We start from the raw sequence: 15,498 nt of genomic DNA, 5'->3' as shown, positions 1-15,498 counted from the left end.
CATGACCGTGTCCATTTCCTCCCTCCAGCAGAGCGACAGACTCGTCTATAAACTTGATAAAATGTCTATCTAAATATTGGCTGCGGCAGTCATTAGCGAGGCGAGAGCACGAACCTCCGGGGAGCCGCTGGATAAAAAACAAGCCGCTATTAAAGGACACCAGTGACCCGAATGGACTGAAATCTGTCAGCAGATATCCAGCCTGCAGTGAACTGGAGATGTGACAGAAGAGTCTGCGAGGAGTTTAAAGGCTGAAACAAAAATCTATGAACACGAAGGGTGAGTAGGTCGAAGGTCCGTCTGGATGTTGACAGAGGAGATGAAGTAATGGGGCTGTCCCATCTTTCACTCAGATGTGAGTAGAATTAAATATATATATAGACTACTGTCATAAATCTGATGTGTTGCCAGCTTGTTTTAAGAAATTCAGCAGTGCTGAAACAATTGGTCAATTAAAGGCACAATATGTCATTTCTGCCACTAGGGGGATCTCAATCAAAACAATAACAAAAGGAGCAGTTTGATGACATCATGAAGTAGCGTGGGATCATAGGAGTTGACGTTTTCCCCATTGCCAATGACAATCTGTCATGACCGAAATCATGTTCACGGACGAGGTAATTATTCACATTATGTAATTTCATTCTAATGAAATAGCCGCAAGTAACGTAACGTAATTTTAGGGCTGTAAAAGTTAACGCGATAACAACGTGTTAACGCAAATTTGTTTGAATTTCTTTAACGCATTACGCAACTTGCGTTAGGTTGTAGCGGCTCAGTTTTAAATCTAGTGTAAAGATACTGGCATCATATTAAACTACAAAACCTAAGGAATGCATTGGTACCAACCATGTCATACTAGATTGTCACAAAGGAGGTTAAATAACGCTTCAAACTTACGCAAAATTTTGGCGAGGAAAAACTGGCATGGCCATTTTCAAAGGGGTCCCTTGACCTCTGACCTCAAGATATGTGGATGAAAATGGGTTCTATGGGTACCTATGAGTCTCCCCTTTACAGACATGCCCACTTTATGATAATTACATGCAGTTTGGGGCAAGTTATAGTCAAGTCAACCCACTGACTGCGCTGAATGCAGTACCTGTGAGGGTTTCTGGACCATATTTGTCATTGTTTTGTGAAATAAATATATACATACATTTGCATAAAGCAAATATATTTACCCACGGCCATTACACAAATCCACCCTTTAAGGTACATTTTGAACAGATAAAAAAATGTGCTATTAATTTGCGGTTAATCGCGATTAACTATGTACAATCATGAGATTAATTGCGATTAAATATTAGAATCGATTGACAGCCCTATCCAAAATATAAACAGGTTAAATGGTAAGGATTATACATATGAGAAGTAGCATATAGATATGTGTATAATATCACATCTTTGTACAGGTAAGTGTATGTAAGACGTCACTTCAGGTTATATATAAGAAGTTGTGATAAGAATTTTTCATTTTTTTTTGGAGGTGGTGTTGGTGGTAGGGGGGACGATTAATCGAACAAATAATCAATAATAAAAAGAATCATTACCTCAAGCCATAAAATCATTTATAGTGCTGTTTTGGCGAGAAGTTCATGATTTCACATGCAAATCTGTTGGTTTGTGAGCTGTTTGTCTCTTAAACATAACGTCAGATTTCCTTGAAAATGACTGGTCATCTTCACTTAATCAGAGGTTGGCGTGACGTTGATTTAAATATGAGAGTCCTGTCATTATTGTCCTTTTGTAGTCGTAACTATGAAACAGAGATCACAGAGATCGATTTCCAGCTTCATAGCTCCAGCGTTTGGGATCGATTGATTCAATTTCACCAAAGCTGTAAGTGGTGGAAATGATGTCTTTGGGTAATTATTCAGCGCTGGTGGAGGTCTGTGCTCCTCTAATGCCTTTTACTTGCCAGTGTTTCTAAAGAGGAACTATATCGCTGTATCTGCATCTTCCTGAGATTCCTTCATGTCACATCTATCTTGCACTCCCTCTGCTGGCTGTGTACCTCGGGGTGTTTGTACTGAAATCAAAAAATGTTGTGATGCATTACAGGCTGAGAAAGCAGCACCCTCGGGTCACAGTCCATCTCTACAAGCAGCTTAGGTCAGCTTCGCCTGCCCTCTACTGTAGTCTCAACTCATTTTCCTCCAAACAACAATCTGAAAACTTGTCTAAGAGATACTTCAGCTCCCTCTCTCATATATTTTTTCTTCCTGAACTTGCTTCAGTGTGCTGCTGTCTTAAAGTAGAAGATGTAATCTTCTCACATCTTATTTCTTTAACAACCTCTTTTTTTCTGCCATTGATCATTCTGTTCCATTCTGTTCTATCATTAATCATTTCATTGATTGCCTCACTTGTTAGAGCACTTTGGCTTTGACCCTCGCTCACTACTGGCTGGCTCAAATATTGATAATCTTTAAACGCAAGTGTTCTCCAGTTAAAATCACTCCAGATTAGACTTTACAGCAAAAATGTTAAACACTGATTTCGAAGTAACCACGCTGATACATTTAACCGCATCTTCTTTCTGAGACAGTATATAGATGCACTCAAACCATTTTAAAGGGACAGTGTGAAGGATTTGGCGGCATCCAGTGGTGTGGTTGCAGATTGCAACCAACTGAGTACCCCTCCGCTCACTCCTCCCTTTTCTTTCTTTTTTTTTTTTATATTTTACTTTTCTTTTTCATAACCAAACACATTGACAAACAATATATAACAATTAAATGATAGATGACAGTATGAAGTCTACAAGACAACAAACAATAAACAAATCAAAATTCAAATTCAAATAAAATAGACAACAAAATTATGTAACTAAACAAAACATTGAGAGACACAAGGCAACAGGGCAACATCTCACCTCACATAAAGCGGCAATCTCAAAGATTTGTCATCCAAACAATGACTGTTAAGTTACTATCCACTCCCCCCTTTTCAAGACTGCGGTAACATCATTCGCCTCGCTCAGACACCATCCTTACTTCCCTACTTTAGAAGCAACGGAAATCAGACGGCGGCTGGCGGTACCACGGTTTTGCACTCTTCGGCTCATGTTACTGCAGTTTCACAAACGTGTTGGACAACTACGGTGGCCTTCAAAATGCGAAACACTCTCTAGAGCCAGTGTTTGGTTTGTCCTTTCTGGAAACATGGCGGTGCAACATGGCGGACTCTGTGAAGATATGAAGGGCTCATTCTAAGCTAACGAAAACAAACTTAGTTTCAGGTGATTATACACTAATGAAAACATAGTTATGAATATTAGATTCCATTCATGCTAACTCATCCCCCAAAATCCTACACACTGCTCCTTTAAGTTCAAAATTTGATTCAAATACAGGCTCTGACCTCCAGGCTGGGAACCACTACAGTACACTGAAACAAGTTACAATAAGCTTTATTAAGTTGTTGTATTGCACCTTTAAGTTCAGTTTAATTTTCATAAGGAGTACCACTCAGCCTTTGAAAACATTGGAGAATGTCTTCTTTGGCTCTGGAGGGAGCTTTCCAAAGTTTGGAAAAATAACCCTGATGATGTCTAATGAAAGATGAATTATTAGAAATGTAGAATCTACTGCTTTTGGAGTTTGACCCATATTAAGGACTCAAAGTCAGAATATCTCGGTCCCTGCAGCTTTGACTCTGACTGTTCTTGGTTTCATTCAGTCTCTTGTGAGTCCCCCAACTTCATGGAAGTGCAATACTAAATTGCTGCAGTACCATTTATGAGAAAAAGCTCACTAAACTGTCACAACGAGCCCATGTTGTCTCCTCTCTGCTGTCACTATTATATCAATTTCATCACCATATTTTAGCTTTTTAAAAGCAATATGAATAAATGATTCATCATGTGGAGCTGCCCTCTCTTTTTCCCCTCCGTTTTCACACTTAAAAGAGATGTTACTGAGAAACAACTATGTGGGTCATCATTTTTATGCCTTACAGCAAACATTAAATACTAAAATAAATCATAACATGATCATTTACTCAATGAAATCCCTTCACCCCACTAATGATGACAACACATTATACTGTTAGCTTGAATTAGATGCAGTCCACTCCACACCAAAGGAGATCACGTAAGGATAAAACTGGCAAGTTGCCAAGTCACGACACTATAGGTAATTAACAGCTCCTCATGTTAATGAGTGAGTTCTCGGTCATTAGCAGGGCCTCGTGTCTCTGGATTAATAAGACATTACTCTGACAATCTGCAGACTCAGAAGCTGCACCTGCTTTTGGCTAAAAACAAGCCTCTTACAAACTGTATCATAGAAACAATGACAGTCTGCAGTTTGTTATTATTATTTATATCATTATATTATTATTCTCATTTCTCTGCAAAGATGTTCATCAGTTCTGCCTTTTTGGATTCTAGTTTCTTGAATTTTAAGGCAAAGTTTGAAATAAAAACAAAAACAATGCTGTTCTGCAGAACAAAAGCATGCACTGATTTTTACTGCTGTGGTTTGACTTTTGCCCAAAGTGAAAGAATTAGGGCTGTCAATCGATTAAAATATTTAATCGTGACTAATCGCAAGATTGTCCATATTAATATAAATGTGTGATTAATCGCAAATTAATCACACATTTTTTATCTGTTCAAAATGTACCTTAAAGGGAGATTTGTAAAGTATTTAATACTTACATTTACTTGTTAATCAATTAACAACACAAACCAATGACAAATATTGTCCAGAAACCCTCACAGGTACTGCATTTAGCATAAAAAATATGCTCAAATTATAACATGACAAACATGTCAGTGTGTCAGTGTGCTGTCTTGACTATGACTTGCCCCAAACTGCATGTGATTATCATAAAGTGGGCATGTCTGTATAGGGGAGACTCGTGGGTACCATAGAACCCATTTTCATTCACATAACATGAGGTCAGAGGTCATGCCAGTTTTTCCTCGCCAAAATTTAGCGTAAGTTTGGAGCGTTATTTAGCCTCCTTCGTGACAAGCTAGTATGATATGGCTGGTACCAATGGATTCCTTAGCCCGCTGCAACCTAAAAATATGGGCCCATATAATGGGTCCAACAAACACCGGACTTTTAACCAGGAGACCCGTGTTAAAGACGATAGTCACGTTTTTTATTGACGTTTGTGACGTGTTTTCCGTAGTTGTTTCTGTACGTGTTTTACTTAGTTTACTTACTTATTTTAAGCGCAACAATGGCGTTTTCCCTTACCCTAACTGAGTGGTTTTCTTGCCTAAACCTAACTGTGGACGTGTGTGTGGCGTACATGCGTACTCATGACACACAGAACATCCGTGTAATGTTGTGGTATTTATATACCTTCCTGTGAGACCGGGTTGGTTAAATATGAACCTACAGCTCGGAGACCATTAGCTTAGCTTAGCATAAAGACTGGAAACAGGGGGAAACATCTAGCCTGATTCTGTCCAAAGGAAATAAAAAAACACCTACTAGCACCTTTAAACCTCCCTGATAAACAAGTTATGTTAGGTTAAGTTAGGGGTTATGTGCTGAACTACAGATGTTTCCCTGTTTCCAGCCTTCATGCTAAGCTAACAATCTCCTGGCTGTAGCTTTATATTTAATGGACACAAGAGTGGTACTGTATAGATCCTCTCATCTAACATTCTGTTACAAAGCGAATAAGCATTTTTCCCAAAATGTCAAACTTATCTTTTAACAACAGTGCAGAAATAAGCACCATCACACATAACGGTCTACTACAATAATGGCTTATGTGCAGAAACAAATATGCAAGATTTTGCCGACCGAGCTGTTCCTAAATTTAGTGTCGCTCACTGAAGAGAGCCACTGATCAGCAGGCACTTTAGCGGAGCTTTCGGATATACTGCAAACTCTATATTTTCATTTCCACCTGTCAAAAAAGAGGTGAGGCCTGCTCTTTTTCTTATAGGATGACCTTCCATTCTCAGCAGGAAAACTTGGATCGCAGGACTATTGAATTTTAGGGGTCAGTCACTTTGGTCAGGACGAAAAGGAAAACTGTTGGTGGGACATTCAATCTCTCAGTCGGCCTTTATGACTTTAAAGTCACTCTGCTATCTCGCTGCTTCATCTACAGACAATTTCTCCTGCACTGACTTGTGACATTTCATCTGTGTTGACAAACTGTTGGCGGCGTTAACAACGACAGAGCAGAGCAGATTGAAATGCGAGACTGATGATTCTGATCAAAGACAGCCGAGACATTAAAGGACACATTTAAAACATAATGTTACTTGTGAAAAAAAAGACAAAACTCCAAAAAGTGATACCTGTTTATTTTAGTACCAAGTCAAGTGACACAATATTAAGTAAATGTAGGATAGACGATAGGTTTCTTTAACAGGTGGCTATATCTCCAGGAAAGCGCTCACAGTTTGTGTTTCCGTCTGCGTTACATTGGACACAGTCGCAGGTTCTGGCCACAGGATAGGTGAACACTGGACATCCTTCAATGCGTTTCACCTCGTAGGACCATTCCCCGTTACAGATCTTCTGATTAGCCAGGTGATGGGGGCGGCTGTAGACCGGGTCCTGTCAGAGGACAGTAAATGATTAATAAACACATGGACGTAAATGCCACTGATTCACTCCCTCACATGAATAAGTGATTTGTGGCAAACCATAACGAAAGGGAACTTTAAAGGAACTATTTGTAACTTTCAGAATTGCTTGTTAACAGCGACACCTGTGGCCGTTAAGTCAACAAAAGTCAGCGGCGGGCTCGCACTTGCTCGCTCTACATAGACATGAACGAACATTGCTCAAAACAGTGAGACGACACACGTCAGCTAAAACCACAATATCACTCTATATTTCACCTGCTTGGCAGTAATGTTAGCTGACCAGACGAAGGTCTCTCTATGAATCACTGCTGGCTTTTCCTGCCTCAGCCTCCGGTGTCTCCCTCTTCGGAGGGAGACACCGGAGGCTGAGCAGGAAAAGCGGGTCGGTGCCGGCTGAGCAGGAAGAGAAACGTTACCGTCTCCGACCGGGTGCAGCTGATAACGTTTCTCGCTGCGGAGCCCCGTCACTTCACAAGACACGGGAAACCTCTGTTGGTCTGGAGGAGCTGCAGCATTTATTTGTGCACAAACATCCACTGTACATTCACTAGATATTCTCAGAGCTAAACTAACTCTCCTGCAGTGTGGAGTGAGCAAGCGCTCACGTCTAGAGGTGGAGCGAAACAGCGAGAACGCACGCGTGATGGCAAGCAGACAGCGGAGCAGTGAGTCCGGCCACACGCATGTGTCCCGACCCGGTACATTTATACGCTTAAAAAGTTACAAAGAGTCCCTTTAATAGAGCGCATTTTAAATAAAAAACAGATAACTGTAAACTGCTGACTTCTGCCAGCACACGTAAACATTACAATTACTGTGTAACCACTAAAAGTTAGAACACAGGACTGGAACCTTCTGTAATCTGTAATTGGTTGACACACATCTAAATATAATAGGTCATTCTGACGCTGCTAAAGGTTTCACCATGCCACCTTAAATCATTAGTCACAGAGTATTTCAATATATCTATAATTTAGTGGTCATACAATTACTGATTTAACCTCTAACTTTGTAACATGTTGACCGGTCTCTTTTTATTCTGTGATTCAACATAATTGTCTTTTCTTGTTTTATTTGTCGTGTGAAATCTGTGATAAAGTTGTTTGTATTAAGCTGAACTGAGGTGAAATCAACTAAAGCACATCTAACATATAAAACAATAGATTATGTTTACGAATATTATAATAATATTCATATTGTGACAGCTTTATACACTGAAGTGAGCAGAGTTGAGCTCAACAAATTCATTCATATAATCAGAATAAATGCACAGACTGCCACGCGTCTCAGTATAAGAACAGGTGCTGCTGTATGAATCATCTAACATTACCTCGTAGTGACACTGTCCTTCACATATGGTGGTGTCGATGAATTGGGTTTGGTTACAGCCCTCCACGGGGATGCGGATGTTGGTCAGATGACAGAGGAGCCTGCAGTCCTGCCCCGCCCCCGCCAGTGCCAGCACTGCTGCCATGACAACCAGCTGCATCCTCTGCCGGGTGCAGCGCAGATACCTGCCACAAGAGGGGATCAGGTCTCACGTCAGAGGAACCACGTCACAAGATCAAGTTTATGGGGATTAAAGAGAGCCACTGTGTGATCATCGCTTTCTCCAGGATCATTCAGGATATTGTGCTTATGTGTGTCTCCTCAAATTTGCATCTACTTGATATACGTCTACAGTTACATGGACAAAATGAAATCCTCTCTCTAATGTCAGGGTTGGTTCACCTAAAGTGATTCTCAAATTATAAAATTGTGCTGTGTCATTAAAAAGTGCATATCTACAGATGGGGACGATTTGCACCGATAAAGCATATTGTGTCCATTACTCCAACCCACGTTAGCTTTGGGCAGATAGAAACTCTGATATGATGTGACACACAGAAATTAATTCATTATTTTTAAGAAGAAGAAAAAGAAGCAAGCTTTATTCTTCATATACAGTACATACAGGTACATATATTGAAATGTTACCTCTGCATTTAACCCATTCTAAGTATTTTTCAGGAGCAGTGGGCTGCTGTAAGCGCCCGGGGAACAACTTCGGGTTTAGTGTCTTGCTCAAGGACACGTCCACATGCAGACTGTAGAAACTGGGGATCGAACCACCAACCTTGTTAAAAGACAACCCGCTCTACCCACTGAGCTACAGCCGCGAAGCATGTAATGAATGTCAGTTTAAGACTCATACTTTTATTTCATTAGTTCATTTTCTGAAAGCTTTTAAGATCAGTTACTTGAAAAGTATAAATGCTGTCAAGTAGAGTCTAAATGCAATTTGAATAAAATCCCTCTGTTTCAAGTGGTTTTAACATGATTCAAATGAAATGTGTTTCTGTGTATCACTATGATGCAGGTCTGAAGTATTTAGTTTATAAAGTTTCACAATACAATCTATCCATCCATCTATCCATCTATCTATCTATCTACAGTATCTATCTATCTATCTATCTATCTATCTATCTATCTATCTATCTATCTATCTATCTATCTATCTATCTATCTATCTATCTATCTACAGTATCTATCTATCTATCTATCTATCTATCTATCTATCTATCTATCTATCTATCTATCTACAGTATCTATCTATCTATCTATCTATCTATCTATCTATCTATCTATCTATCTATCTATCTATCTATCTACAGTATCTATCTATCTATCTATCTATCTATCTATCTATCTATCTATCTATCTATCTATCTATCTATCTATCTATCTATCTACAGTATCTATCTATCTATCTATCTATCTATCTATCTATCTATCTATCTATCTATCTATCTATCTATCTATCTATCTATCTATCTATCTATCTATCTATCTATCTATCTATCTATCTACAGTATCTATCTATCTATCTATCTATCTATCTATCTATCTATCTATCTATCTATCTATCTATCTATCTATCTATCTATCTATCTATCTATCTATCTACAGTATCTATCTATCTATCTATCTATCTATCTATCTATCTACAGTTTCTATCTATCTATCTATCTACAGTATCTATCTATCTATCTATCTATCTATCTATCTATCTATCTATATATCTATATCCATCTATCTATCTACAGTTTCTATCTATCTGTCTATCTACAGTATCTATCTATCTATCTATCTATCTATCTATCTATCTATCTATCTATCTATCTATCTATCTATCTACAGTATCTATCTATCTATCTATCTATCTACAGTATCTATCTATCTATCTATCTATCTATCTATCTATCTATCTATCTATCTATCTATCTATGTCTGTTAAAAGTTGAAACCAGTTGCATAACTCTCATTATATTACAAAAGAATCATCAGTGTGCACGTAATCGAAATGAATCTTAAAACAGAAAACGTACCTGTAGAGCTTCATCGTTGCTGTGAACCTCAGTTGTGAGTCTTGTTTCTTCTGCTACTCTCTGAACATCTGTAACAGCTGTCAACCTGTGGCTGTCCTCTCCGTTACTTAAATAGTGCTGCTCATAAATCCTGTTAATCTATCCAACCTTGGGCTCGGTGTTGTTTTTCCCACCTGTTTAGACTTAAAAGCAAATCTTTCCCTCAACAGTTCGGGGATGGCCCGCGGCTCAAGGCCTTTCCTTCCACACGAGGAGGAGTGAGTCGGTATCTACAGACATCTTGTTTAGATTACACGAGCGAAAGGATTAGATGGACCACAGAAATATAAAAATAAATCTGCCCCCACAGTGAGATGGAAAACACTGATAGGAGCATCAGTAATTTATTTGCCATGCTCCATCTTCACTGCTTCGTGGCTGTCATGTTTCCAGGGTATTATTGGCAGATTCTATATACTGTATAAGGGCTGTCATAGCTAACGCAATAAAAACGAGAGTTAACGCAAATTCGTTTTAACGGCAAATTATCACTAATTTCTTTAACGCATTAACGCAACTTGTGATTTTTAGGTTGTAGCGAGCTCAGTTTTAAAGCTAGAGTGAAGATACTGGCATCATATGAAACTAGAAAACCTAAGGAATACATATCATGGTACCAACCATGTCATACTAGCTTGTAGCGAAGGAGGCAAAATAACACTCAGACATGCTCACTTTATGATAATCATATGCAGTTTTGGGGCAAGTCATAGTCAAGTCAGCACACTGACACACTGACAGCTGTTGTTACCTGTTGGGCTGCAGTTTGCCATGTTTTGATTTGAGCATATTTTTTATGCTAAATGCAGTACCTGTGAGGGTTTCTGGACAATATGTGTCATTGTTTTGTGTTGTTAATTGATTTCCAATAATAAATATATACATACATTTACATAAAGCAAGCAAATTTCCCCGCTCCCATGTTGATAAGAGTATTAAATACTTGATATATCTCCCTTTAAGGTATATTTTGAAAAATAAAAAAAATGTGAAATGAATTTGCGATTAATCGTGATTAACTATGGACAATCATGTGATTGATCGCGATTATGTATTTTAATCGATTGACAGCCCTACTATATATACACTGATCAGCCATAACATTAAGACCACTGACAGGTGAAGTGAATAACGTGGATTATCTCGTTACAATGGAACCTGTCAGTGGGGGGGATATATTAAACAGCAAGTGAACATTTTGTCCTTGCAGTTGATGTGTTGGAAGCAGAAAAAATGGGCAAGCATAAGGATGTGAGCGACTTTGACAAAGGCCAAATTGTGATGGCTAGACGACTGGGTCGGAGCATCTCCAGAACTGCAGCTCTTGTGGGATGTTCCCAGTCTGCAGTGGTCAGGACCTACCAAAAGTGGTCCAAGGAAGGAAAACCGGTGAACCGGCGACAGGGTCAGACCCGAGGCTCATTGATGCAGGTGAGGAGCGAAGGCTGGCCCGTGTTGTCCGATCCAATAGAAGAGCTACTGTAGCTCAAATTGCTGAAAAAGTTATTGCTGGTTCCGATAGAAAGGTGTCAGAACACACAGCGCATCGCAGTTTGTTGCGTATGAGGCTGCGTAGCCGCAGAGCGGTCAGGGTGCCCATGCTGACCCGTGTCCACCGCTAAAACCACCTACTATGGGCATGTGAGCATCAGAACTTGACCACGGAGCATTGGAAGAAGGTGGCCCGGTCTGATGGATCACGTTTTCTTTTACATCATGTGGACGGCAACGAGTTCGAGGTGTTGACTCTGCCTCCAAATTCTCCAATCTCAATCCAATCGAGCATCTGTGGGATGTGCTGGATAAACAAGTCCGATCCACGGAGGACCCACCCCAACTCGCAACTTATACATGACTTAAAGGATCTGCTACTGACGGCTTGGTGCCAGATACCACAGCAGACCTTCAGTGGTCTAGTCCATGCCTCGACGGGTCAGGGCTGTTTTAGCGGCAAAAGGTGGACCTACTCAATATTAGGTAGGTGGTCATAATGTTATGGCTAATCGGTGTATGTTTGTGTGACTTCTGTCAGTTTATTTAAAAAAAAAAAAAGTTTGTTCACCTTTATACTTGAAGTTTTCTTTTCTTAAGGTCAAAGTTATCCCACAGGTCACAGAAGAAGCTTTATGACTTTTCACTTTCTGCTGAACGTCCATGAAATGAACTTTAACAGTTTGTGATCAACTGAATTATGTTAACAGAACTTGAGTTTGAATAACTGAAAGAAAATGTAATATCTGAAAGTCAATGTATTATTTCTCAAACCACCTAAAGCCACTACTTTGTATGTAATTATGGCATCTTTCAAATCATTCTAGCATTGCTTTTGTGTTTGTTGAAAGATGTGACCATCCCAGTGAATATTGGTACAGCCTGTCCTGTGTTTCAGCCCATTCATCACTCACATTAAGACACTGTAATATTAAAAAAGGCACAGTCAGAGCATCTTTTTTGATCCCACCATTACGGGATGCAAAAGTAAAAACAGTTTCCCTGCAGTGGCTTTAAGTATTTTTCTGTGCATGATCTAAAAACTGATACATCAACGTCTACAACTGCAGGGAACCTCGTCGGCTCTCTCAATCTGTATGAATAATCTATCTGTATGAGTCATAAATCTACAACTCCAAAGTTTCCCCAAAACATTGTTATTAATGATGTGCAATTTAGTTTTCACTTGGATCCTGTGGGGGGAAGGAATATTCAAATAATTTATGGAAAAGTAGCAATTCTGCATTGAATAATTAATAATAACAGGTAAAACGTTCTGCAATAAAGTAAAACTACTTCACCTTTCAGAGTTTTATATTATTATTATTATTAGGGCTGCAAATAATTTGTCTATAAACTGTACATCTGCAAAGTAACATACTGTGAGTGTACATAGCTGTCAGATAAAGGAGTAAAATGTAGTGGTATAGAAGTGTGAAGTAACATGAAATAGAACTACTCAAGTAAGTACCTCAAAATTGTACTTAGGTGCAGTCCTGGAGTTAGTTTTTTTTTTTTGTTTCAAACAGCTGAATCAGCCTCCAAGTCTGCTACTCTCTGTTTTTGAGATATTCTGTAGTCTGCTGCATTCAGTGAAAAGTTAGCACTGCACCACGAGCTGGACGGTCTGCAGTGACAGTACAATATAAGTACTTGGGCAGCGGCCACGGTTCATCCGACTGCTGCTCCGTCTGCCCTTGCAGCCACCAGGGACTCTGCCGTACCACCTACCTAACAAGGACTTCTATAGAGTGTCACCCTCGTCCTCCAAGGCACTACTTCCTTCAGCTGAAATGCATCATTGTGAGCATGCATTTTGTCCTTTAATGAACACCAGATCTTGTATTCCGAGTAGAACATATCATTAGTCATTGTCTGACTAGTTTGTATAACAGCTGGTAATTCCTCTTAAAATGAGTGCATCTGCATTAAAAATTGATTTATTAAGTATGGAGCAGAGACCATAGATATACTAATTACAGGAACACCTTATTCACAGTGAACCCTGGAATCCGAGACGGCAGGTAGGACTTTTAAAGGGGAACACCAGCTGAATTAAGAATTTCAATATGTTATTTTCATCCAATCAATACTTGTGAACATGAGCTACTCTTTCTCAAAGAAACCAGATTCCAAATTTGTGATGTCATCATGTATAAAGTCTGGAGCTGCTCAAACCCAATCTCATGGGAAGGCGTATAAATAGCACGGCATTTCTGTGTGTCATGATAACGCATTTTAGCCTTTTTGCATGTTATTTATATGCTAGGCTTAACATTGTCAAAGGGCTTTTCCGGTGTCATTTAACGTCACTTTGTTCACGTGAACAGTTGCGGTTATGTTTAGGCAACAACACCACAGTCAGGTTTAGGAAAAACATCATAGTTGGGCTTAAAATTACTACGCAAACTAAGTAAAACAACACACTTGGGACCAGGGTTTATACTAGACTTTTTTTTTAATAATATTGAAGAATTCAAGCCAGAAAGAACAACTACTGGACATATGCTTTAAATAGCCATATAATAGCCTATATTTGACATAACTTAAAAATAAGTTAAAAGTAAATAAGTTAAATAATAGGCTGGTCAAACTCAAAATAGTGTTGTGTGGCTCATAGGGCTGTAGCCTACCGAATAGTTTGAAGCTTCATTCATAACGTTGACATTCAAATTATTATTAATACCTTACCGAAACATTGCGTGAAATAGTCCACCGTCTCTTCTTCTCACAGCGAGCACATCGCCGCGCTCCTTGTCTCTATAATTATCTATTTGATGTGAATAATTAAATAAAATAAATAATTATATTTGATGAATGTGACAAAAAGTGTATTGGATTAAAAGCGCAGCGGAGGTATTTACACTTTTGTAATATAAGTTTATATTTAAGTTGCCTCCGCAGCATACAGTATCTTACAATATTAGGCTATTTAATATTCTATTAATTAATTAATTAATTAATTGGGCATATTTCCCAATGGACATTTTGGACGTTGATCATTTAATCTGTCAGACAGCTACATGTGATGCCGGCTAAAAAACGGCTAATGTAAACCCTGCTTGGGACATGAACACCAGTCTCGAATACAGGTCTCTAGGTTGAAAGTCCAGTGTTTGTTGGACCCACCAACCTCCCCTTCCGCCCGCCATAAGCAGTCTCTCTCAGTTTTTATTCTATGTCACTAGCTTTGAGTGTAGCATATTTATGTGGATGCTCTTGCCTTGCAGTCAGTACAGACTAAATGGCGTACACATAACACGCCAAAAGCAACAAAGGTGTTGTTATTGCACGCTAAATGCCTCGAGAATTATCATGTCATTCATACGCCTTTTCGTGCGATCGGGCTGGCTCCATAAACAATGAATGGGAGGCTGATTCTGTGTACCCACACAATGTTTGGTTTCTTTTTTATACCCAAATGAGCTTCATTCTATTGCAGTGTTGTCAGTTGTGAAACAGGAAATGTTCCCATATAGTCAGAACATTCCCCTGGGTGCTCTCAGTGTCATCTATAACAGGGGTTCTCAACCTTTTGTAACTTGAGGTCCACTTTTCACTGTTCAAAAATTTCCGAGGACCACCTTCCCAAATAAACGAAAAACAGGGCTATAAATATGTGTTATGCCACTGTCAGGTGTACTGACCCACATAAATATTCAGTTTACCCTCTCCCATCACTGCCTGCCACTATGAATCCAAAGTATTCAGGGTCGTATTTCCTCACCACACGCGTTGGAGCTTTTACTGGAGCAGGGTTGTCTCCAACATCACTTTTCTGTTTCAAAAAACGCTCCATTTCGTGTCACTGCATCCGGAACATATATCAAAGAACGAAAATTACAGAGAAGAGAAAGTCAATTGGTTGTTCCGCATACAGCTAGCAGGAAGCTGGCAGAACCGGATATGTCATATAAGCATGCAGGGCGGTGCAGTCCCATGTGTCTGATGCACGTTTATTATGCCGAGGAAAATAACTCTGGATTTGGCTATTAGTTAACTAATTTTAGGACGTAATGATTTAAA

General features: G+C 39.2%; 1 protein-coding gene and 1 long non-coding RNA gene across 2 annotated transcripts; one reads left to right on the top strand and one right to left on the bottom strand.

Moving 5' to 3' along the window:
* The first annotated feature begins 3 nt into the window (after nucleotides 1-3).
* LOC141759925 (uncharacterized) lies at nucleotides 4-9,015 on the top strand. Its single transcript, XR_012592231.1, has 3 exons — nucleotides 4-355; nucleotides 485-617; nucleotides 7,963-9,015. It is a non-coding gene; the product is annotated as an uncharacterized LOC141759925 (long non-coding RNA).
* On the bottom strand, nucleotides 5,912-10,378 carry LOC141759915 (gonadotropin subunit beta-1-like). Its single transcript, XM_074622414.1, has 3 exons — nucleotides 9,943-10,378; nucleotides 7,905-8,088; nucleotides 5,912-6,542 (listed from the first exon to the last, which is right to left on the bottom strand). Exons 1-3 carry the CDS (start codon nucleotides 9,954-9,956, stop codon nucleotides 6,348-6,350), a joined length of 393 nt encoding a protein of 130 aa, XP_074478515.1. The 5' UTR covers nucleotides 9,957-10,378; the 3' UTR covers nucleotides 5,912-6,347.
* Between the last annotated feature and the right edge of the window lie 5,120 nt (nucleotides 10,379-15,498).

This window comes from Sebastes fasciatus, chromosome 2, assembly GCF_043250625.1.
Source record: "Sebastes fasciatus isolate fSebFas1 chromosome 2, fSebFas1.pri, whole genome shotgun sequence".
NCBI lineage: Eukaryota > Metazoa > Chordata > Actinopteri > Perciformes > Sebastidae > Sebastes > Sebastes fasciatus.
The sequence above is the reverse complement of the archived record's forward strand: the minus strand, read 5'-3'. Positions and strand labels throughout refer to the sequence as shown.

Excerpts from the sequence above, each read along its gene's own strand:
- LOC141759915 (XM_074622414.1), bottom strand. Across the intron at positions 6,543-7,904 it reads AAGGACAGTGTCACTACGAG|GACCCGGTCTACAGCCGCCC; the intron begins GTAATGTTAGAT and ends GTCCTCTGACAG.